The sequence below is a fragment of the Benincasa hispida genome, chromosome 7 (genome assembly GCF_009727055.1).
Source record: "Benincasa hispida cultivar B227 chromosome 7, ASM972705v1, whole genome shotgun sequence".
Classification (NCBI taxonomy): domain Eukaryota; kingdom Viridiplantae; phylum Streptophyta; class Magnoliopsida; order Cucurbitales; family Cucurbitaceae; genus Benincasa; species Benincasa hispida.
The window spans coordinates 41,827,107-41,852,442 of NC_052355.1; the positions used below are offsets into that span (position 1 = coordinate 41,827,107).

General features: G+C 31.4%; 3 protein-coding genes across 3 annotated transcripts; 2 read left to right on the forward strand and 1 right to left on the reverse strand.

Annotated features, from left to right (window-relative positions):
* The first annotated feature begins 10,588 nt into the window (after positions 1 to 10,588).
* LOC120081161 (phosphate transporter PHO1 homolog 1) lies at positions 10,589 to 15,700 on the forward strand. Its single transcript, XM_039035843.1, has 14 exons — positions 10,589 to 11,091; positions 11,181 to 11,481; positions 11,744 to 12,140; positions 12,248 to 12,296; positions 12,386 to 12,457; positions 12,661 to 12,790; positions 13,148 to 13,268; positions 13,348 to 13,597; positions 13,712 to 13,816; positions 13,951 to 13,995; positions 14,107 to 14,259; positions 14,369 to 14,653; positions 15,062 to 15,198; positions 15,306 to 15,700. Exons 1-14 carry the CDS (start codon positions 10,762 to 10,764, stop codon positions 15,394 to 15,396), a joined length of 2,466 nt encoding a protein of 821 aa, XP_038891771.1. The 5' UTR covers positions 10,589 to 10,761; the 3' UTR covers positions 15,397 to 15,700.
* Positions 15,701 to 17,418: 1,718 nt separating this feature from the next.
* LOC120081184 (uncharacterized protein C24H6.02c) lies at positions 17,419 to 19,804 on the forward strand. Its single transcript, XM_039035875.1, has 4 exons — positions 17,419 to 17,680; positions 17,789 to 17,912; positions 17,994 to 18,122; positions 19,337 to 19,804. Exons 1-4 carry the CDS (start codon positions 17,532 to 17,534, stop codon positions 19,445 to 19,447), a joined length of 513 nt encoding a protein of 170 aa, XP_038891803.1. The 5' UTR covers positions 17,419 to 17,531; the 3' UTR covers positions 19,448 to 19,804.
* Positions 19,805 to 19,837: 33 nt separating this feature from the next.
* On the reverse strand, positions 19,838 to 25,062 carry LOC120081183 (tRNA(adenine(34)) deaminase, chloroplastic). The gene is made up of 4 exons (XM_039035874.1): positions 21,016 to 25,062; positions 20,853 to 20,940; positions 20,436 to 20,563; positions 19,838 to 20,190 (listed from the first exon to the last, which is right to left on the reverse strand). The coding sequence occupies exons 1-4, from the start codon at positions 24,585 to 24,587 to the stop codon at positions 19,929 to 19,931; spliced, it is 4,050 nt and encodes a 1,349-aa protein (XP_038891802.1). The 5' UTR covers positions 24,588 to 25,062; the 3' UTR covers positions 19,838 to 19,928.
* Positions 25,063 to 25,336: the final 274 nt, after the last annotated feature.

The following is a 25,336-nucleotide window of genomic DNA, read 5'->3' on the forward strand; positions in this document are numbered from 1 at the left end:
AAGGTTTGTTGCACAAAATGTTAAGGCTTTAGGTGAATTGAACCAATTAGAAAGCATGAAAAATTAAATGATGGTTGATTCAGATTTGCATAACAACTTTGGTGCGCCCTGCCACATTCTGACCCAAACCTTGCTCTTTCTTTTTTCCCCCTCATTCATTACCATTATCTTCTTAAATATTCTTTTCTTCTTTGCCTTTTTACTATTATTTATTTATCGAAGAGCAATAGTTAAATGTAGCTTAAATCTTATATTCTTCTTCCTTTTTTTTTAAATAATAATAATAATAAATGGATACGTGTCTACAACAATAATTTGTACAATAAATGGGTGCAATCCTACGGTTACCTAATTTTTCTTTTTTTTTTTTTTTTTTTTTTTTTTTTTTTTTTTTTTTTTTTGTAGACACTACTTTTCAAATAAATTAATAAATAAAGAAGGAAATTTTTTTTTGAGAAACCCCCTTCTTTCACTTCTGCCTCCTCTCATCCATCAATCAATCGTATCATCATTTTTAATTGCATGCTATGTTAGATTTGTCTGTTTAAAGTTTTTGTTGTTGATTCGAGCATTTGTGAGTTTCTTTGTAACATATTTTGATAATTATTCTAAGTTTTTTAAGTCATAAGTAATGTAATTGAAATGCACTTAAACATCTAATATGTTTTGAGTTAATAACTCATTTTCGTTTTTGACTAAACATGGTATAATTTTAAGGTTTGTCAAAATGCCGCAAATCAAAGTATATATAATTGTTTAATTGATTTTATTAGATTTAGATACGTTGTGATCTTCAACCAAAAGATTAAAGGTTCTACCAAAATAAGTGTTTTATTTTGTATATCGTTTTCTTTTTACTCTATTTGTTGTACTAAAGAAGTTGAGCAAAAGTAATTTATGAAAGGGAATTTTCAAAAATAGAAAAATAAGGTAAACTATTTATACAAAATAGCAAAATTTAATCTTTTTTTTATGGAGGTTGATAAAGACTTAATAATTTACATTGATAGAAGTCTATCAATATCTATAAATATTTTTTTTTTACTATTTTTATAAATAGTTATACATTTTTTCTATAGTTAAAAATTTTATTTTATAAAATATCTAACAGACTTGTACGAATAATACCTTTAATCATATGCTTTAATGAGTTTGACCATAAATAACAGGTAATGAATATAGGTGCCACTATATTTGTATTATTATTGTTGTTATTATTGTTATTATTGTTTTAGTAAGCTATATTACAAATAAAAGAATTAGGCCAATTATATCAATTATTTGTTGTATAATTAAAATTTTAAAATAATAATTATATTAATTTAAATCCAATACTTTTAAAAGTGATATTTTAAATAAAAATTATCTTTTTATTAAAAAAAATAAATTAATTTAATATAAATATGATGTATTAATTGTCTTAAAATAGAATCGTAAGAGAAGTATAAAATCGGTTCACTCATAAAAATTAGGGTATGTTTGGCCCAAGGAGTAAGAGTTGAGAGGGGTGAAATTATTTGTATGACTAAGGAATTTGTGGATCCCACAATTATAAAACATCAATTCTGTGACCTATTAACTCTTAGTCCTTATACTTCAAACTCTACCACTAAACAAAATTCCCCATACTTTACGCCTACTAGGATAAACAATTTCACTCATTACTTCAAATACTTCCTCAAAGTTTTAATTGTTACAATAGAGTAGATGGAAAATTGATTTTTTATTCAATTAAAATCTTATTAACTCATAAATAAAGAAGTTCATCGCCAACATGAATATAACTCAACTGACAAAAATTTGTATTATTAAATTGGCGATATGAAATTTCATGCCCATCGCATATATTGCCAAAAGAAAAAATGAAGCGACCATGAGAGAGAACAATTATGAATTTATGGGTTGAGACTTGAGAAAGAAAGTTAAAAAGTAAAAATAAAAATAATAAAATAATTATTGCGTATCTTTTAGAGTCAGCCTCAGCAACCACGCTCGCTGTCAATTCTCCACAACTATTGGTTTTTGTTGACATCAAGGTCTAATATATGTAGATTCTTTCTTTTGAAGTTTAAAAGACGTTAATTTCATGAAAATGTTAACGAAAATATCGATCTTAATAGATAATTTTTTAAAATAATTATAAAAAATTCAAAAAAATATTTAAATTAATAAATGCATATTCTACCCTTTTTTTATTATTATATCGTATTTATATTAGTGACATTTCGTTTATTTATTTATTTATTTTTATCAATTCACCTATATCAATGTTGAATTTATAAAAATACAAAAAAATATCAAACATGTATCGATAAAATTTTCATATCATGATTGATATGGCAGTACTAAAGAGTGAGACAAATAATTTATTTTACAAACATTGAAGATTTAAAAAAATAAAAATATATGTGATTGATTGCACTATTTTAAAATAGTTTTTTTTTTAGGTTAAGAAATATTTTCATCAATGAACTTTCATTAAAGTAATAATTTAGTTTTTGAACTTTGGATGGTAACGATTTAATCCATGTACTTTTCAATTTTGTAACAACTTATTGTTAAAACTTTACTATGTAACAATTTAGTCTTTGTACTTTTAAATTCATAACAATTTAGTCTCTAACGTAAACAAATTTATCAAAATTAGATGTCAATTTTTATTATTTTATGAGGTAGACTTTGTATTTTATAAAAAGTTAAGTCTTTAATTAGTTCATTGGTTTATTTATGTAAGAAATCTCATCAAATCTTAACACTAATTTCTACCATAAAGATTACATTGTTACAAATTTGAAAGTATAAGAATTAAATTATAACACAGTAAAGTTTGAACTGAATTATTATAAAATTGAAAGTTCAAAGACTAAAGCATTACAAACTAAAGTTTAAAAACTAAATTATTATTTCTAAAAGTTTAGGGATTCAAATGATTTTTAATTTTTTTTAATAATAATAATAATAATAAGTTTAGTATTAACGAGTAAGCTTGAATAGTTCGAGGGTATTTTTTATTAACTAATTAGTCAGTATAAGAAAACACGTTTACAATAGATGGGTAGTTCATAATTGTCACCCTCCTTTTGAGTTATCATCACTGTGTTAAAATATTAATATATATATATATATATTAATAAAAAAAATTAGGTCTGTGGTCTCTAAAGTTTGGATGTACTAATATTCTGTTTTTGAGTTTTCCAAATTCAACATTTTAATCCAAAGGTTTGAATTTAGTAGTATTTTAGTGTTAGTTTTATATTTTAGGGTTAAAATATTGACTTTGAAAACTAAGGAACCGAAATACTATAAATTCAAATACCATGGATCAAAAGTGTAGTTTTTTTAAAAAATATTATTGTAACCAATCAAGATAGACTTTTGAGCTGATTGATGATTTAACATGATATCAAAGCAGCAGGTCTTATGTTTAAACACCTCTTCAGTTAAATTAATATTAACTTCTACTAGTACTAAATAATAATAATAATAATATTAATATTGGTTTCTACTCGTTATCTCCACTATAAAATTCTAAGTTCGAGAAAGGTCGTAATAATTAAATATAGTTAATTAAACTTGTAACCCATCATATATAAGACTAAAGTAGCATGAATATTCTTTTGATTTTATTTGTTAAAGGGTTTTGTATACATTAGTTAACATTGCACTTTCATAATATATTTTTCTCAATTTTTATTTATAATCTATGAGAGACAATTATTTTTGGAGCAATTGCAACTTTAATTTTTTTTAAAAAAAATGAAAATTTGACACATGTCTTTAGGTTTTGAATTTTTACAAATATGTCAAAAAAACTTTCGTCTGAAAATTTGATTGCTATCTAATTTCTATGTGATTGTTATGTGATTGTCACACCTGCAATTACAAAAAGAAAAAAAAAAAATGAAGTTACGACTTTGGTTTCTTAAATTGTATTTGTCATATAATATAATTTGTCATTATTTTTTTTTAGTAAAACAATTATGAGGATATATATGAACAAACTTTTGTTCTAAAAAAAAGAAAATATATGCCAATTGTCAATTACTCTGACGCAAAATTCACTTTGACGGATAATAATACTCACATCTCTAATACTTAATTTAAGCTCAAGTTTGTGTCCTATTTGAAATAAGGAATATTATGACATAAACAGAATCGATAAAGCAAAAAAGCGTAAAGCGTAAAACAGATATAGATCGATACAAACGTTTACGTGGTTCACTAACAATGTGTTAACTATGAATACGAGGTAGAGGAAGAGAGCAGTTTTATATTTGAGAGACTGTGTGTTTGATCATTTGGAGACAACTAACGTATCTAATGCATTCTAACCTAATAAATAAATGAGAGAGTTTCTTTTAATGGAAAAAAGAGAGAAATTAAAGAGAGAATGGAGTGGGAAAGAGAAGGAGGTTGGCAAGTGCTGAGAGGAATAGAAATGAGTTGAATTAAGAACCAAAGCTTTGTTCCAAAAGAATAATAGAACAAATAATAATGGAATAACATAATGGAACAAATGATTTAGGCAGCAGACCTGCTATGACCAATACCAGCAGCTTCATAATTGGGTTCATATTTCTCTACAATATTATCAATTATTTTGTTCTTCTGTATATATAATAATATATTTGTATTTATTCTTAACATTATTGCTATATTGCACTATTTTTGGAATTTCAAATTATTCTCCTAGTCCTACATTATTTTATTGTATTTTACAACCATATATTAAAAATATAATATCCCAAAAAAAAAATATACATTATTTTCATGTATTCATATATTATATTACAAGCAAATCTTGACAACATTTTAATCATTTTTTTATTAAATTTTTATCTACATATCAACACTTCCATTGATATTTTCACCTTTTCATGAGTTCAACATAGACATTAAATGTGAATCAACATTTTTTTTATATTAAAAAAATCTACAAAATATGTGAAAATAAGCAACAAAATGTCACTAATATAAATACAATGCAAATGAGAAACATCTTAAATTGTTAAAAAATGTAAAATATATTTTTTTTACTAATTCAAAAATTATTTTGAAATTTTTATATAATTTTTTCAAAAATATCCACCAACATCAATATTTTCATAAAATTGTGATTTTGACATTTTTTTCAACATCAATATTTTCTAAACTTCGATTATAACGTAAACAAAATTAGTAGATTTCATATTATAAATTACTTGTTCAACATTGTCATATTTGAATTTTAGTTTTTATTAGGTAATAAATCAAGATAAAAAAAATCTATATATATATAAGCGATATTTTTTCTTCCTTTCATTTTCATGTAATATTAAAACAAAAATGTTCAAGCACATTCATTTCAAAAAAAAAAAAAAAAAATCATTCCAAACAAGATAAATAATTTTAAATAATTTATAAAATTACAAATCACAAGGAGGGAAAGTTTCTCAAAGGTATTGTAATTAGTCATAAAGTTTTCTAGACAGTAAAGAAAAAAAAAAAAAAAGAGAGAGAGAGAATATATAATATTAAACCGTCCAAGATCCATGCATTTGAGGTAATTAGAATGAAGAGAATGCGAAAGAAAAATTGACTTTTAGTGTAAGCTTTTTTTGACTTTGTGACTAACTTTTGTGGAGATTCTACGACAACAAAAAGAATGATCTCAACCAAGCATATGTATCAGAATTCAGAACAAGATTCCTTTTATTAGGTACTCATTTTTTGCTCCAACCTCAAATCAACCAATGTTTTTGTATGTTCATCTTGGAAGAACATCATTCTAATTATATTTTTTCTCTCTTAAACCATAGTTTTAATCTAAACTTCAATAAGATATGATCGAAAGAAACTTCGATACAATTTGATCATGGTTTTGTTTTTAGTTTTATGTTTGTGAAAACTATATTTAGTTTTCATAAATTTCTTTATCATGTGTTTCACTTGTTTTGAAGAGATGTTTGTTGACTTCTTGACCAAATTAATTCCAAAATAAAAATAAGTTTGTATATATATATATATATATACATTTGTTTTTGGAATTTTGACAAAGAATTCAAATGTTTAGTTAGGAAAAATTGAAAAGAGCAGGCAAGATAAATAGCAAATTTAGAGGTTTCCTTTGAAAAAATAGCAAAAAGTTTCAAATTTGTGAAAATAGCAAAAACGAATTAAATAATTAAAAATAATAATGACAAATTGTCAAGACTACTTTCACTTACAAATAAATATCTAACGATCATAAGTTGAAGCTGGACAATTGCAAAAAAATTAAAAAAAACTTCAAATATATCTTAACCTGTTGGTGGTATGGTATGTGATTGCAATAATGGTAGCACAACAAAAGTGAGAAGAAGAGAAAGAAGTTGTAGCCCGTAGGATCGCATTTCTTTTTGTAGCCTGTAGGGTTGCATTTCTTTTTCATTTAATTTTTTAATTAATTAATTTAATTTTATTTTTTTTACTTTTTATTGATTTGAATTATATCAATATTGAATTCTAAAACAAATTCTAGACATTTCAAATTTGGTTTATATATATATATAAAAGATTGACTCTTATATTCTTCCCTCATAAATTTAAAATTTATAAAAAAATCTTTTATCAACTTCAAAGCAAAGTTTTCAAATGTCGTATCAAATAAATTTAAATTGATTATCTTCTCAATTATATTAGTTTTGACACTAAAATATAAAAATTAAAATGAAATCAAATCCAATAATTTGAGATAATTAATTTAAATTTACAAAATCTCGAAATATTGCAGTTTATCAATGATGTATTATTATATTACATTTAAAAAATATACATTATATAAATAGTAATAATACAAACAAAAAACGCATGAAATAATAATAATAATAAGAAAAAGATAAACCATGATAAAAATACAAATCTCTAAATATATAAGAAAATTGAAAAAGAATTAGATAAAACTGAATCAATTCGAAAAAAGAAGGTTACAAAAAACTGAATTTGATAACAAAATGTATGAATAAACCGAAAAAGAATAAGATAAAATTGAATTTGATAAGAAAATGTATAAATAAATAAATAAAAGAATAAGATAAAATCGAATTTGATAACAAAAGATAGATTTGGATAGATATTCATGGAAAAAAATCATGAAGATACAAAATTTTGTCATAAGAACGAATTGCGAAAAAGTGAAGGTTAAAATCTCATAAGTTTACATCACAATTACATTGCATGTGTAAATATAGATTAATTAAAACTCATAGCTTCATATTACTATTACTTTGTATGTGTAATTATATGTTAGTTAATTGATAAATTTGATATAAACATAACTATAATAATATGTTAAGTGCTAAAACGGATAAAAAATCAAAGAATCAAGACGAATGATTAAGTTGGAATTAAATATGTTACTAACAATCTAATAAGTTTAAAAAAAAAAATTAAAAAGATAATGTAAAATTTAAAGATTTATAATAAATTGAAATTTAAATGGAGAGATAAAGATTAGATATTGATTTTTTTTAATGGATTCAAAAAGTAGTTATAGAAATCAAATCTAAGGAAAAATGGTCAACTCAAAATTCAAATTGAGTGAAAAATGCGCCACTTTTTTCTCTAACATCGGTTGGGTTTGAATTTGATAACCAGCTCAGTTACACTATATTTCCATTATGGATTGATTCATGCTATAGCAATTATATTAGATTCAGTACATTTATAGAAGACCACACGAAGGATAAATCAGGTATTACAAAACTGGCCTCAAATGAGTGAGACACATTTTGTCCAAAATCTTATTATTTTTCGAATTTGCCAAAAATCCAATCGAAATTTGGAATCTTGCTATTTCGTCCAATTTCCCAAATGGAAGGACCATGACAAAGAAGTTGTAAGAAAACAAATAAACACATTTTGCAAATGGGCCTAAAATACAATCATTATAGTTTTTAAAATTTGGCTTAGATTTTGTAAACGTTTGTAGAGTAGATAAAAAATAATTATATGAAATAATATAGTTTGAAGTTTAATTTTTAAAGAAAAAAAAATTAAAAATCAAATATTTATCAAATGGGCCTTTAAGCTTATAGTCAAGAAACATGTGCAATGCACGTGAAATCTTGTAGTTCTAATTATTTTTTTAAATAACGACTTTTTAATATATAATAAATAAATATTATACAATTTTGTTTTAGTTACCATCAACATTTAAAAGTTAAATAAATGTATTTTTTTATTTTAATGTTATCTTATTATCGTCTTTTTCAAAAAAAAAAAAAAAAAAAAACTTATATCTAGTACAAATAGATAAAAACTCTTGATTATATTATTGAATTAATATGTTAATATTCCAATATTGTAATAGAGAAATTCTTATAAATAGAAAAATCAAAAAAATATTTTCACTTTATAGCAAAAAGTTTCAAAAGTGCTTTGTACTTTTGGAACTTTTTCCTATAAAGCGTAAATATTTTGAAAAATATTTTTTAATACTTAAAAAGACCCCATTGTAATATATATAGTGCAATAATTTTTATTCTAATGTTAGTACATATCTAGTGTGAAGTCATATGAAAGGATGCATTGTTTCACTATATTAATTACTACTTGATTCAATTAAATTCTTTATTTTTTTTATACTTTGTCTAAACTTTGGATCTCATTGAATTATTTTTTTTAAGAATATAAATGCAAGTATTTATTTTAATTTTTTTTTACATGTGCATCTCATATATACATTGGAAGAGTTAATGCACTAATTCGATGTGTGTCACCTCTACGGTGAACAGATGCATCCAGTTGGCATCTATTGCATCCTATCTCAAAAGCTTTGGTCCCATCAACTTCAATTGCACTTATTCAATCTAATACTTTATTTTTTGAGTATATAAATTTATTTTGTAAACTAAAAATTAAAAAAGTCACCACCACGATCTTTCAAACGGACACCTACATTCGGAAAGTCACAACCACTCAACAAAAGAATAATATGGAAATTTATGAAAAATGTAAGGACAAAAGAAACATGTAAACATTATCCATACATTGTCCCTTTTAATATAGTAAAGATAATAAATTGTAAATGTACTTTCATCGATCGATTTCTTTGTATTTTTTTAAGAATGTTTTTAAAAATTTGTGTTTGTTTTTAAAATATAGCTAAGAATTCAATTTTTACTCTAAAACGATGAAAACCATAAATCCAAATGATTATGAAACATACCTTGAGGAGTTTTATACTTTTAAAATAGTTAAAAACATGCCTTAAAAGAAGTTAAAAATGATCTTCTAAAAGATATTTTCATCAACTTATACTTTTAAGAAAATCATTTTTAACTAGATGATCATTTCATTCATCCACATTCCACATCCATATCAAAGTCATCTTTTTTCAACCCTAAAAAAAAAAAAAAATTAATCTTAAAAATTGTCTTTTAAAAAGGGATTTTTATTGGCATGTTATGGAATAAAAGTTCCCAAATCTGCATTAATGTCAGTTCTTAAATTTCCATTTGACACAGTAATCAACTGCATGATCCACAGAAAGAATGGGAAAAAGAGAGCAAAAATATGTACCAAATGATTCCCCTTCCACTCCAAAACCAAGGACAAATCAATTTTAATTAATTATATATGGACCAAAGATTAATGACTAAAACACTTTTAAAATAGTGTATTGTTTATTATCCTAAAATCTAAGTGGGAACCATGCTGGTCTAATAAGAATTAGCCTTGGTGTGTGCATGCAAAATAATGCTTTGCCCAATTAACTTCCCTTTTCCCTTATCACCTTATACCATTTTTCAAGACTTTCAAACGTCTCAAAGTCTTTTAAATCCCATAAACTTTACGCATTTTTCTTATGAGGCCAAAAAAAAAAAAAAAAAACATTAATCCGATCTACTAAACTAATAACATCATATAGTTCAACAATAATTGACATATACTCTCATTCCTTTGAAATCAGAAGTTGATATTCTTGTACTCTCACTTGAACCGAAAAAAAAAAAACTATTGTTATTTCCATTTTTTTTCTCAAAAGGTTGGAGTGTTTGAGACAACGAATCTATCCATATTTTTATATAGTTTACTTCAAACTTTCTAATTCCTACTTGAATTAGAAAGAAAAACTATTGTCATTTCCATTTTTTTTTCAAAAGGTTGGAGCATCTAAATAACGAGTCTCTCTATATCTTTGTATCGTTTATTTAGACTCAAGTCATCTTACTTCTCCAAACTACTTATGAAAAAACCTTATACCATTAATGGTATTGTACATTGTTATAAAAAATTATCATATCAATGTTTTTCACTACTAAGGAAAGAATGTAAGTTTATAAATATAGAAGAAAGTGTTAAACTTTCAACTTATAAAATAGTACGGTAAGGTGAACTTAACTCAATAATAATTGATACAACCCTCTTACTAAAGATGGAAGGTTTGATTCTCCATATCGTAATTATGAGATCCATTGATTTTTTTAATTAATAAAAAAGTTTGTAACTTTTGTAAGGGAGGAATTAGGCTTCTTCCCTCCTAGCTTGGTCTCTGTTTTTTTCTTTGGAGGGTCCCACGAGTCTTCTACTTTATATTTCCCCACCCTTTTCAAAAACTTCATGAAAGTTGAAAGCCATGTTGGTCAGTAAGTCAGCCATTTCCGGTGGCAGTCGATAAATCTCCGGCGAACCTTGGCCACTATGCTCTTTCAAGTGGAGAAAGCATAGGATATTTTAGAATGTGCTGTCGAGAATCAGTACGAACCACATCAATCCAATTCCTTTTTTCTTCCATAAATAATGTCATCATCCTCTTCCTTTCAACACTCACAGCAATCTCTTCTTCTTCATCATCATCATTCGCTCTCTCACACTCTGCTTCAAACAGAGTATACCAATATGGTCAAATTCTCCAAGCAATTTGAAGGACAATTGATCCCTGAATGGAAACATGCTTTTGTTGATTATTGGCAACTAAAAAAAGACCTCAAGAAACTCTATCTTCTTAAAAATGATAACAATCCCGCTACTGCCTCCGTCGCCGCCACCACCGCAGCAACTACCTTCTGTTCTTCTATAAAGAAACTCTCTATATTTTGTCACCAACGTAGAGATCATGGACCTATTCATGTACCCTTTCTTTCAAATTCCTACAATTTCATTTTTAATGTTTGTTTGTGTACTAATATGACATAAAGTTGAAATCTTTTTGCTAACAGGTCCATAAGAAGCTTGCTTCCTCTGCTAGCAAGGGAGACATGTATGAAACAGAGTTGTTGGATCAATTTGCTGATACAACTGCAGCAAAGGAATTCTTTTCTTGTCTTGATATTCAGCTAAACAAGGTGAATCAATTCTTCAAGACAAAGGAGACTGAATTCATGGAGAGAGGAGACAGCTTGAAGAAACAGTTGGAGATTCTCATTGATTTGAAATTGGCCATACAGCACCGGCGTCAGACCGGCGATATTGCGCCGGATTCTAAGGAGGATGGTTCCATTTCTTACACAATTTCTTGTGGTAAATCATCAAACTTGCCTTGTTTCAAATGCAACCAAAAAGTTTCAGCTGCCAACTTTCTGAGATGGGTGTTCCTAAAAATATCTCATTTTGTCCCTTAACTAATCTAGCTCCTACTAGGAAAAATCCAAGACTTGTTTTTTTTTTTTTTTTTTTCCCCTACTCATGATGTCAGAAAATTCGAAGTTAACTTATAGTAGAAGGAAGTTGTTATGGGTTTTTATCTCAAAGGAATCTTAATTTGACGTTTTTTGATATGCAGAGGAGTCTGTTAAGGACACAACAGGGCAAGAACAGTCCCAAGAGAACATCAATGATGAATTGGAGAAGACAGATTTGGCATTTTCAGACTCACCAAGATCAGAAGAAATGGGAAACTCAACAAGAACTAAAAGCTTGGATAAAAAATGGAGATCATTCTCGGGACGAGTTATCAGTTTTCAGGGGAAGAACATAAAAATGAACATTCCTTTGACAACCCCATCTCGTACATTCTCAGCTATAAGCCATTTATTTAGGGAAGATTTGGCAAACTCAAAGAAATGCAATGAAGGAACAAAACTTCACATTAACAAGACCAGGTTGCACCATGCAGAGAAGATGATCAAAGGAGCTTTTGTTGAGCTCTATAAGGGCTTGGGGTTTCTCAAAACTTACAGGTATTAAATGACGATACTAAAAGTTGAATGAAGAACAGATTATTCAAGTTTCATTTTTTTTTTTTTTTTTTTAATGTTTGTTTAATCCTTATGAGACCATTCTTCAGGCACTTGAACATGCTTGCCTTTATAAAGATTTTGAAGAAGTTTGACAAAGTAAGTAAAAATGGCCACTGAAAACTCATTCCTTCATCATTGCCTCTTAAATCCTGCTTGTAATCATAAAATATCCTGCTTTTTTGCAGGTCACTGGAAAACAAGTTCTTCCCATTTATCTTAAAGTTGTGGAAAGTTCTTATTTCAACAGCTCAGACAAGGTAAATTTATGATTGGATCATGTTTAGATTTAGGTCATTAGCTGCTGAAAATTTCCAATGAGAAAGTTCTCAGACAATGTGAAGTGGCTATTGGTTTCATAGTTGGTCTTGTCTGCACTTTGGCCTCTAATTCGTATGAAATTTTGGAAGCAGATACGGTTGTCTGTCATTAAAAAAGTTGAACTAAAGTCTTGAAATGACAGGTTATAAAGCTAGCAGATGAGGTAGAGGAGCTATTTATCAAAAACTTTGCTGAGGAAGACAAAAGGAAGGCCATGAAATACCTTAAACCGAAACAGCGTAAAGAGTCACATGGCATTACGTTCTTCGTCGGTGAGTTCTTCGATCTTTAACACATCATTTTCAAGAGATCTTGACAAGAAAATCCTTGCAGTTTTTAGTGTCTATTCGACAAGCTTCTAATCAAGACAGATTAACAAACAAACTAAAAGAGTACTGCCATTGCCACATCAGACTACTTAGCTTTGAACTAAAGGCCATGGTTCAATCCACTATTTTGGGTGGACACTAGACAACAAAAGCAGTTGTCCCCAGCTGGTTCACCAAATGAGGCTGAAATTTCAACACTAAAAAACACTAGAAGAAATCAAATGTTATGTTAACTAAGTTTTTTTTACCTACATAGCAGTAACTGTTGGAAACATTAAATACAATCTGTTACATAAACAGGACTGTTCACTGGGTGTTTCCTTGCACTACTTGCTGGATATGTTATCATGGCTCATATCATGGGGATGTACAAAAGACACCCTTTCTCACTTTACATGGAGACTGTATATCCAATATTTAGGCAAGTATCTGTGCATCTTTTTCTTAATAGTTTTTGCTATTGATGAATGGTAATTAAAAAGGATGTATCTTTTTTACAGCATGTTCAGCTTGATGTTCTTACATTTCTTCCTCTATGGCTGCAACATCTTTGCCTGGAGAAAGACTCGGATAAATTACAGCTTCATTTTCGAGTTATCGGCCACAAAGGAACTTAAATACAGAGACGTGTTCTTGATATGTACCACTTCAATGACTGCTGTCGTCGGTGTCATGTTTGTTCATTTGGCACTGCTTTCAAAAGGGTACTCTTATACTCAAGTTCAAGTGATCCCTGGCCTTCTCTTGCTGGTAATTTCTCAATATGAAGCCATTTGTTTCTGTATCTAGCATTCATTGAGCCTTGTATCTATTCGGTCAAATTTTCGATATGTGATTTTTTTAAACATTTTCCTCATGTCACAGTTTTTCTTGCTGTTACTTGTGTGTCCCTTCAACGTTTACTATCGATCAAGCCGCTACCGTTTCCTCCGTGTGATGAGAAATATAGCCTTTTCGCCTCTCTACAAGGTAAATACTTGCTCCAAAGATCCATTCCCCATCATTTTACCTACACTAAGGTGGATTTGGAATCTTAAAACTCTTCTTCAAAGTCAAGGTTGGTTTCATCATATTCCCATCACTTTCTCAATTACTTTCTGCAGGTAGTGATGTTGGACTTCTTCATGGCAGATCAGCTATGTAGTCAGGTATATATATAAATCAGCATGCTTAGCTACAAATTTCTGAAAAACTGGGCATGACAGATATGTTAGAAAATGCCTTTACTCATAATGATTATTCTGTGTTTCATGGTATAGGTTCCGATGCTGCGAAACCTCGAGTATATGGCCTGTTACTACATAACAGGAAGCTACAGAACACAGAATTACAACTACTGTATGAAGGCCAAGCATTACCGAGATCTCGCTTATGCAGTTTCGTTTCTACCTTACTACTGGAGAGCAATGCAGGTATAGGATTCAGTCATCTTTGGCATTGCCAAGAATTTGTATAATTCAACATTGATATCATTTGCACTATATTTTCTTTAACAAAGTTTTACATTTTTTGGGTTTTCAGTGTGCAAGGCGCTGGTTTGATGAGGGAGAGACAAGCCACCTTGTCAATCTAGGAAAGTATGTGTCAGCAATGTTGGCTGCAGGGGCCAAAGTGGCATATGAGAAAGACAAGGCCAAAGGAGTTGGATGGTTATGTCTTGTGGTGGTTATGTCAAGTGGAGCAACTGTATACCAATTGTATTGGGACTTTGTAAAGGATTGGGGTTTGCTTCAAATAAATTCCAAAAATCCATGGCTTAGGAATGATCTAATGCTTCGACGAAAGACCATTTACTACTTCTCCATGGTATAGTCACGAGTTGCGACAATGCTTTATTTTTCGGTTTCGAAAACTTTAGCAGAAGAAAATCTATAAGCACTAGCACGAATGTGACATGAGTCACCAATGGAAAGAGATTTAGCACTCAAAATGATTCTGAATTTCTGAATATAATCCACATGGCTACTATAAAAGATAGGAAAGACAGTAAAAAGATTCTTAAAATTTGCTCTTCATTGGCTCATATTTTAGTTCAGGCAAAGCAATATTCTCAATCTACTCCTGATAAGATAGAAATAGAACCCAATACTTTGTACAATACAGGAAGATTTTAGGTGTCTTGTTCAGTACACATTCTAGGATTTAACTAATTTTCACTTGTCTTTTGTCCTATAATGAAGTGGACTCTTACCAAAATTTTTGGTATGTTTGCAGGGCTTGAACTTTATTCTTAGGCTTGCCTGGTTGCAAACTGTTCTCCATTCAACTTTTGGACACGTTGATTCAAGAGTTACTGGACTGTTCTTAGCAGCTCTTGAAGTCATAAGAAGAGGGCTGTGGAATTTTTTCAGGTAAAAGTTACAAACTTTTTCGGTTTATCGGTACGCTTAGAACGATCTAACTGTTCGAGTCTTCCTCTTTTTGATCACTCTAATAAGCATCTGTCCTAATGGCCCAGGTTGGAGAATGAGCATCTTAATAATGCTGGAAAATTTAGAGCAGTTAAGCCAGTACCACTTCCATTTGATGAAATTGATGAGGTAGATTGATGCCTATCAGCAACAGTCACTAACGGAATTCGAATCGACGTCAACCGACGATTTCACGGAACAAATGTTTTCCAGAAGAATCTTATTGTCCCCTTTCACCATCAGCAAAGAAGCAACTTGATCCTCATTGCTTGTGGTTCAGTGGAATTTGGGGACAGTTCATACACTTGTATACAATTTTTTTTATTTGACTAATGAAAAGAAAATCATTCAAAATTGCACAGTTGTGTCAACCAACTGTGACAAGAATTTATCATGTTCTTCTCCATCATTATTCACAATTCATCATATGATTTTACAAGAATACACATAATTTTACTAATACATTAGTGTCAGCAATACTCATCATTCACAAAAGAGAAGCAGAAAATAACTCAGCATTTCAAAATATAAAGAGTTTGTTCATTATTTACTTGAGAATCATACCTAATTTCATATGATCAAATGAAGCCATAATCCAAAGCAGCAAATTGCCTGAAATTCAACTTCGTACTCTAAAAGCACCGAAATAGCATAACAGAAAACTTTTTTAGTTGAAATTTTGGCAAAAGAATTTCATTCTACTGAAAGAAATAAATGATTGAATTGCAAGTTATAACATTGTGAGAAAATACCATTTTCATTCTTAGGTTTTGGGTTTAATCTTTATTTAGTCTCTGGTTTTACAATGTTACACATAAGGCCTTGTTCATTAACATTTCGTTTTATTTATTTATTTATTTATTTTTAAAATTTAAGCCTATAAACACTATTTTCACCCCCAAATTTCTTCTATTGATATCTACTTTTTATCGATGGTTTAAAAAACCAAGCCAAATTTTGAAAAAGTTTTTAAAAACTTGTTTTTGTTTTTGTAATTTAGTTAAGAATTCAGCCATTATAATTTTAAAAATGCAAATAATGGTAAGAAAATAGGAGAAAATAGACTTAATTTTTTTAAAAAAAAAAACAAAAAACAAAATGATTACCAAACCGGACCTAGTATTTAAGTTTTGGGTTTGGTTTCCATTTAGTTCATGAGCTTCAAGATGCTATTTTTCTTTTTTGGAATAATACCTTTTTAGTCGTTTTGACTATAGTTTCTATTTGATTCTTAGGTTTTAAAATATTACACATTTAGTCATTTTTTGAGTTTTGTTTCAATTTAGTCCTTGAGTTTCAAAATGTTACAATTTTACTTTCAAGATTTGAATTTTCTTTCGATTTAGTCCTGAGTTTCAAGATTTTACATTTTTAACCTCAATTTTTTATTAAATGTTTACTTTCAATCATTGACGTCAATTTCTTTTAATTAATAAAAAATAATTATTGAAGTGGAATTTTAAATTTAATTTTAAAATTGAAAAAAAATAGTGAAACTTAATTAGTTATAATTCTCTTAATGATTTTTATTTCATTAATTCTAAAGACGGAAAGTGCGTATTTAGTGCAAAATCTAAGTTAAAAGTTTAAATTTTGAAACATAAATACCAGGTTGAAGCAAAGAGTAAAATTGTAGCATTTTAAAATCTATAGACTAAATTGAAACTGAACTCAAAACAACTTAATGTTTAATATTTTGAAACCTAAAATTAAATAGAAATTAGATCCAAAACCTAGGTGTAAAAATGTATTTTTTTTCCTTTTTCTTTTATGAAAATCGAGATTATTTCCAACCAAGGTTTAAAATGTTGATATCGATGGAAATATCAAGGTCTTAATTTTATGAAAATTTCTATAGAAATATTGATAAAATGTCGAATTTCAATGGATATTTCTGAAAAACTTATAAAAACAAAAAAATAAATTAACAAAAAAACTATCTATGATTTTTAAATAAGTCAAGACGTCTATCATTTATATCATTTTTATATTAATAATATTTTATTATTTACTTTTTGCTTTTCATAAATTTTTTTACGATATAGTAAAAATATCGCTATCTACACCTTTCCCAACTACTTTCCCAATGAACTGCAATTAGCCACTAGCCAGTTACCAAAGAATGAAAGAATACCAAATTACCAATACTGTTCGTTCGTCAAGTGTCGTTGGTTAATTGGAGGCTGCAGGAAAAGGAAAACGACATGTCGGCTTTCTAGAGTATGAAGAGAGCACCAGGAGGAAAGCTTACTGTATAAGCGACAACTTCATCCATGGCCGCGGCAAAGACTGTATACTTCTCTTCTCCCGCGCTTCTTCACCACTCCTTCAACTCTTCGGAGACTCGGCCGCTTTCATCTATCAACTCATTCAAATCTATACTCTTTTCAAAAGCAAACCCTAGCAATGGCGTCTTCATTAGGTGAATAATCAAATTTCTTCTTTTCCTTCTCACTGTATCTTCAATTTCTGCCTTCTTTATTGTTTCTTTGATCTCTTTACACGAGCAAACTGAGCATTTCTTTTCCAGGAGTAGAAACTTCCGCACTGTACCAGTTACTCGGGAACGCAGATATAAGGTGCTTACGGTTTCTAGGTTGGTGGATGGTTATCCTGGAGACGACGATGAATCTGCACAGAGAAATTCGGATACGGTATGAATTCCGTAATGGATCTTGAACTGCGCTAGAGATTCTTGAACTTATGGCTTGTATTTATCTTTCTTCCATTTGCAGGCGGCAGCCATTGACATAAAGCTTCCAAGAAGAAGTTTGATGGTAACGTTTACTTGTAACCAATGTAGTGAGAGAACGAAGAGGCTCATCAATCGGTTAGCTTATGAACGGGGGCTTGTTTTTGTTCAGGTACACCATTATCTTTCAATGTTCTATTATGTTGCAAAATCTCAATGATATGATGAACCATTTTACATTCTATTATGTTGCAAAATCTCAATGATATGATGAACCATTTTACATTAGCAATTCGAGTAAGCTGATCATTGTTCTTTCTTTCGCTTCAAACGAATGTGTGGATTTGTTCTGACTGAAAGTGTTGCAATACTATGGAATTACACCCTGAAACCCCAAGCTTCTTCAAACTTTTTTCAAGTTTAAGCATGCACTATTCTTTTTGACTGGACTGCTGTAAATAACTCCTCTTGAAACCCCAACGTTTACAACTCATGAAGGATGGATGGTCAACTGTGCATAGTTATAGTCCTTTGCTATAATTCAAAAATATTCTTAGAAGATTAGTACTCATATTTCTCCTTATATGTCTAGAATTTGAGGGAAGATATTTTCTGCTCATCTCTCCCTCCTCTCTGTCTCTCTTTGAATTCTCTCTAATAATAATTAACAATTCCTAAAAGCTAGAGAATGTTGATTTGATTGATTAGGGTGTCTAACGAAGGTCCAAGAAAAGATACAGCATGGAAACATGCACACTTAGAAAATTCTCACGACATATTTACTTGTGTTTGCAACTTTTGTTCCAAAACAACAAAACTAGTAGTATATAGAGTGAAGCAGCATCTTTCTGGTGGTTATAGAAATGTAACTACTTGCAATAAATGTCCAAATCATTCCAAAGAAGAAATTAGAGAATATATATCTAGGAAAAAGGAATTGAAGGTTCAAAGAAATTTTGTACAAGAAGTTGAAGATGTAGAACTCATGATAAGGAAGATGATGATTTGGTGGTAACTTGTTCAAGGAAGAGGTGACATAAAGTCGAAGCAATAAAAAAGATAGTTTAGGATCGGTTAAATCTTCTAGGAAGAAGCACAAGAGTTCAATAAATGCACAATCAATTGTAAATGATGCTTACAAAAATAGAAATGAGGGAGCTCTCATCATATGTATTGCAAGATGGTTTTATGATGTTGGAATACCCTTGAATGCTAGCAATTATGATAGCTTTGGTCTTATAAGGTTTGAGGTTCAATTTCCCCACTCCACGTATTTGCTGTGTAGGACCTCCATTCGTTAGTGATATGGTTGTTTTATCATAGTAAATACTATCTACTGTTTCTTAATTTGGTTGATCAGATACTTCCCATCAATATTCTGTACAGTGTGCAGGGTGTCAGAAGTATCACAAATTGGTTGATAATCTTGGCCTTATAGTAGAGTATGACTTCCGGGAGGAGGACATGGATATGGACTCAAATTCAGATCAAGTTTGATATGGTTCAACGATGTCATTTTCCTTTGCAACACAATCTTGAAAATTCATGCAGAAGGCTGATGCACCCCTCTTTTTCCCTTATCCCTCCTGGGTTCTTTGCAATCCTATCTATTCCTCCAGGGACGGATATATCACCAGGATATAACACAGTTTGGCACACAAAATGGATTGTTATTTATAGCATTTGATCGGGGTATAGGTAGGCTTATAACTGCAGCTAGTCATGTTGGGCTTATATCTACAGCTAGCCATGTTGATGTATAACTCTGACCATCATATGCTTCATATGAGCTGATAAGGATTATTAAAAAATTCAGGTTCCAATTTGCAAGGAATTATCAGTACTTATTTCAAAGGTCGATGTTTCAATCTCCAACCCTTGCAATTGTTGAACTCTAGAAAAGGAATGATCAATTTACTACTTGCTCGCTTATTGTTAGATACAAATGGACATATGCACTCTGATCATCTCATTTCCATTACAAACAGAACAATATGTGGAAAATGTTATGCATCTTAGTAATAAATTTTGATGGATGATGCGTAATAGCTAGAGGTGGAGTGTTTTCTTTCTTTTGCTTCTTTCTCCTCCTCAGCTGAAAGAATTGTTGCATTACATCAGCACATTCAGATCCCAACACACCTCGCCGGATCGTCATTTTCGGGTGGAATGGGTGGACGGGTGCAGCAGACTTCTCGGACTGTTCTGAGACATTTCCCTCCCCACCATCAGGAAAAAGTCTGTGTAAAAGGTAAAACAAATCAGAGCAAATATGAAAGATTATAAATTGATAAACCCAAAATAACAGGACACATCAAAATTTCAATTTCTGAAACTTTTTCACATACACATTATAACCAGAAATTTTACTTCAATCTGCTCAATCAAACTCAGACTGACTAAGCAATTCACAAAATACCATTGAATGAAAAGAAAGTCCAATTATTATTGTAATCAGTAGATAATTTGATCGTAAAATGCTTACCTGATCCAGCTGCCATCAGCTCCAAGAAGCTTATTTGGTGCTCCCCACACAAGATTTTCTATTCGTGCTTGTAGTATCGCTCCAGCACACATAGGACACGGCTCAAGTGTCACGTAAAGAGTTGTGTCCTGTGAATATAAAACATGATCGAAGTCAAATTAGATATCACAATAGTTCTTCTAAAGAAAACAATAAGATCCTATGCAAAGGAAATCCGTTCTAGTGTTCTACACAGACATTTCAGCAAGCCGAGGTGTATATTACAGCCCTTAAACTATGGTGTATGGATGCTCTCTCCCATCAAAAGACATCCGGTTCTTCAATACCAATCATATGTTTAATAGTAATAAAAAGCATTATGCTCAATTAAGAACACCATATGATAAATAGGTGATAGAAGTAGTAACAGAAAATTACAGCAAGCCTCCATGTCTTTAATTGCTTTGAAGCCTCCCGAATACAAATCATTTCTGCATGGGCTGTGGAATCTCGCAACTCTTCGACCCTAAAAAATGAACTCATCAACATCCAAATAATAGCAATTAAGTGAACAAGATAGGCATTCCGCCAAAGTACTTACAGGTTGCAGCCACGAGCAATAATCTTTCCATGTTTCACCAATACTGCTCCAACAGGCACTTCCCAAGTATCTGCAGCCTTCTTGGCTTCAGCTAGTGCTTCCCTCATGAATATTTCATCAATTTTTCGCTGCTCAGTTTCGAGTAGATATGCTTCTTCCCATTCATCAAACCTGTCTTTTAGAACTTGCTTGTTTCTTTGAAGCTTCCTCTGTTTCACTTCCACATCCTTGGTTCCAGTTGTTGATATATCTGATAGTGTAGCATCAGAAGAATGCCCCAACTGATCTGCAGAGCTGCTTGCAAAGGCATCAGTTTTACCACTACGAAACATTTCTTGAATAGAAGATCCTCTTATGCCTTGGGTAGACAGTGGTAATGATGACTGTTCTATATCCAAACCAGAAGAAATAACGTCAACCTTCCTACCATCAGTTAAGATGGCTTCTCCAGAAACTAACAAAGTCCCACCTGATGGTTTGGTCTCCATTATATTTGGGAAAGATGTATTATCTACTTCAGAGTATATACTTTTGGCTGTCTTATCATCAGATAAATCTTGGCCTTGGGCAGAAAGATTTGGTTCTTCCAACTGATCCAAATAAGTGAATTCAGAAACTGTGGTCCTTTCCATTTTCTTATTATCAGTCTCCTCATGTTCACGGCCAGAAAACCAGGTCTCATTACTAACAGACTCATTTGGTGAATTTCTTCCTCCTGATCTTAAAGCTGACTCAGAGGTTTCAGCACGTGAATTCCAACGGAGACGAACTATGTCTGAAATGACATTCCACAAGGATTTGCCACTTCTCTTGACAATTGCATTCTCACTGTGTGCACTAATCTCAGGATCATCAGTTTTGGGAGGCTGCTCGGTAGTTGAGTCCATTACATGCCACATTTCATCAGAAGGACCCTTGGTTCCAGAACTCCCAGACGAGAGCCTTGAGTCATGGTCCTTCATACGGTAATCTACCAAATTATGTTCTCCATGCTTCTCTTCATGTAGTAAATCAACCTCAGAGATATTTTTCTCCTTATGAATTTCAGAAATTAAGAGTTCATCCCTGGACTTCTCAATAAACTCACCAACAAACTGTGCAGATGATCTCTCTAAACGGTCAGCTGAACCTAGAGTATCATCAGGAGTGATAAGGTATACAGAATCCTCGATACTCTCATCTGCCCCACTTCCTCGGTAGGATGTACGGTCCAAAGCTGGGCTTCCTCCTGGCTGCATGTAGGAAGCACCTGAACTGCTTCCTGATGTTCTTCTGGAAACTACTTGGCTTGCCATTTCACTAGTAGAATCTATTCGCAATGGTTCTCTAGCTACAAGCTGAGATGGAGGAGGCATTAACACTGCCTGTGACCTTTTATTTTCTTCATTATTCAAACCAATCCCTTGATAACTACTTTGGGAACTTAAATTAATGGATCCTTGAACTTCTGATTTTTCTACATGATTTTTAGCCTCTTTTCCCGATTCAGTTTGCACCAGACGATTATTATTTTGACCACGTCTTATTATGGTTTCCTTGACGGTTTTTTCCACTAATGATTTATTAGTTTCTTGCTTGAAGATTCTGCTTTCAAATGTTTTTTCAGAATGTGTAGCAGATATTTTATCGGTACCATGAACCATTGAAATGTCAGAGGCATCTCGGGAACCTTTTCTGGACATAACTCTCTGAGAATCTTTCTGATCTGTCGAAGACTTTATGTCTTTAGCCACAAAATTTGATGCATTAACTAATGCTGCATTTTGTTCCTCATTTTGTGTTCTAATTTCAGAACTTGAGATGTTGGTATTACCCTCTTTGATTACCGATATAACACCAAGATGAAGAAACTTTTGTCTCGAATCCACTTCTCCAGTGGGATGATTTCCTATTTGATGATGTTCTTCTTCAGCCTTTTGATTAGAAGTTACATGGAGACCTGTACTTTCACTTGCATCAGACTGGCTTGTCTGATGAGAGATACTTTCTCTCTCAGTTCTCCTATTTTCTGAAACTCCCAAAAGTTGTTGAAATGATGAACTTCGTCTTGAACTTTTTTCTTGAAGGACAGGACGGCCAGTACCATGATTGTTGTTGCTTGCTTTCTTGATGAGATTTGCATCTAATTCTAGGTTTTCATTCTTAATGGTTAGTCTTTTATGAGAATGCGAAATTTCTTCTGCACTACTGTGGCTGATTTCTGATACTTCTGCAAGTTTTTTCCCTTCATTTATAAACACACCACCCACTTTCTTACCTGATACATCATATTGTTTTGATTGCTCATTCAAAGTCACAGCCATTTTCGATTCCTCTTTCTTGTCAACAAACTTCTTCTTGGGACTTGAAGTACATGCATAACCACTTTCCCTGGCCCTTGACAATCTTGAGTTCATATCAGAGGTTCCACTCACGGAGGATGTTACTGTTGTTAACATTTTAAGTTTATTATCTGAGTTCTTCCTCAAATGCCAATCGGCACTATTCCCAACTGTAGGATCGCGGACCACTGATTCCTCTTCTCGCCTCTTCTCATTCTCTGCTTGTCTCTTGAACGCTTCCTTGATCTGCCCATCTAATTTTTCTCCCACATCACTCACAGATTCGTATCTGTACCCACTGGACGATTCTTCAACAAATTGCACATTCTTGTCTTCAACTTCAGCATCACTCTCAATATCCCCAGTGGAGGAGAGTGAATAATAAGATGAACAAGTAGACCCTTCTTTTCTTAAACTCTGACTATCAGCTCTTGAATTAACTAACTGATCACTATTCAGCCTATATCCATCTTTCCTCAACTCAACTGCCATTGATCCAACTTTATTATTATGTTTACTATTTAAAGAATCGAACTTATTGCTTTTCCTCTCTTCTCTTTCTTGCTGACTGTTACTCTCTCTTTTCTTATCTACTCTTATCTTTTCAAATGAACTAAACCTTTTCTCCTCGACACCTCTTCTCATCTTTTTCTCCAGTTCTACTCGTCTCGATGAACTTAAATTTCCCTCCTTTGCTCCGCACTTTCTTTGGTTTCCAACTTCCACTCTCTTAGATGTCTTAATTCTTTCCTGGCTTCCAAAACCCTCCCTTATCAAACTGATCATTGCTTCAGCAATGTCCTCTTCATCAAATCCATGCGATTTGTCAAATTCACAATCACTATCAGAAATCATACAAGATCTTCTATACCTCCTTCCCTCACTACAATGACAAGTCCCACCATCACTTATAGAAAAAGGAACCTCATAACAATCCAGAACACGCCCATATTCAGGAAGCGTGTAACAGAACCGGTTTCGGCCTCCCAACATCAACCTCCTAGATATCGACCATTGAAGCAGGGTGGATTGCCTCGGCCCATAGAAAATGCTAGGGCCTACAGGCACTCTCTGGGTTGGAAATGTATAACAAACACAACAAGAACAACATAATGATGACGACGATGAAGGATGAAATCGGTTTCCATTACATCTTTCATTTAAGAAGATGGGACGCTCATTAAAGCAATGGGAAAGAGGCCCATTACTCCGAATCGAATATACAGTTGAGCTGACACAAGTGTTGTACATAATTTTGTTAAGTTTCCAGCAAAGTGAAAGAGATGGGTGGAATTTTACTTACCTGAGGAAAAAAAAGGGGCCTCGAGGGGTTCGCAGATCGCGTAAGCTGAAGCTCAAAGTAGAACAACCATCTGTGGCCGTCTGGATTTTGAATAGCAGATTAGCTCGGCTGCGACCATGGAAGTAAAAAAAACAAATTGACTGAGCTTTGAATCGGTGGGCTGACTCGCCGATTCTGCTTTGTATCGGTGGGTTGACTCGCCGGTTCTGGAATTTCAGTTCGGAACAAAGAAGGCATCGATGGACGATTACTTCGGCCAGATTTCTGGGCTTCAAAGTTCAAATGTGTTCAGCCTGGCCCAAATGTTATATCTAGAAAAGAGCTATATCAAGACGGCCCGGCCCGGCCCAAATGGTGAATTGGGCAGCTTGGAATTATAGAGATGCCCATTTTTTCCCACGAGAACGGAGCGGAAAATGAGGAAGGGAGCTGAGAAGAATTTTTGATAAGCTAAATGAGGATGGGACCATTCTTCATCCCCATCCCCGCCGAGTTAGCCTCTTTTCTTTTTATTTAATATAATAATTTAATGTTATTATTATTATTATTATTATATAAATATTATTTTTATTTTTTAATTTTATTGTTTAAGGATCGAGATAATGAATATACTTGAATTCAGTATTTAAATTTAGATTATACATATATATGAATAAATTGTTTGATAATTATTATTTATACTAAAACTCTGTTCACC

What these genes read in the sequence shown, in the direction of transcription:
- LOC120081183 (XM_039035874.1), bottom strand. Translation starts at nt 24,587, where the DNA reads ATGTACAACACTTGTGTCAGCTCAACTGTATATTCGATTCGGAGTAAT. An exon ending in ATTGCTCGTGGCTGCAACCT is followed by an intron (nt 20,941 to 21,015) that starts GTAAGTACTTTG and finishes TTCATTTTTTAG; the next exon opens with GGTCGAAGAGTTGCGAGATT. An exon ending in TAAAGACATGGAGGCTTGCT is followed by an intron (nt 20,564 to 20,852) that starts GTAATTTTCTGT and finishes TTATATTCACAG; the next exon opens with GACACAACTCTTTACGTGAC.
- LOC120081161 (XM_039035843.1), top strand. Translation starts at nt 10,762, where the DNA reads ATGTCATCATCCTCTTCCTTTCAACACTCACAGCAATCTCTTCTTCTT. An exon ending in GGGTTTCTCAAAACTTACAG is followed by an intron (nt 12,141 to 12,247) that starts GTATTAAATGAC and finishes ACCATTCTTCAG; the next exon opens with GCACTTGAACATGCTTGCCT. An exon ending in TGGCATTACGTTCTTCGTCG is followed by an intron (nt 12,791 to 13,147) that starts GTGAGTTCTTCG and finishes TTACATAAACAG; the next exon opens with GACTGTTCACTGGGTGTTTC.
- LOC120081184 (XM_039035875.1), top strand. Translation starts at nt 17,532, where the DNA reads ATGGCCGCGGCAAAGACTGTATACTTCTCTTCTCCCGCGCTTCTTCAC. An exon ending in AGCAATGGCGTCTTCATTAG is followed by an intron (nt 17,681 to 17,788) that starts GTGAATAATCAA and finishes TTTCTTTTCCAG; the next exon opens with GAGTAGAAACTTCCGCACTG. An exon ending in GGGGGCTTGTTTTTGTTCAG is followed by an intron (nt 18,123 to 19,336) that starts GTACACCATTAT and finishes TATTCTGTACAG; the next exon opens with TGTGCAGGGTGTCAGAAGTA.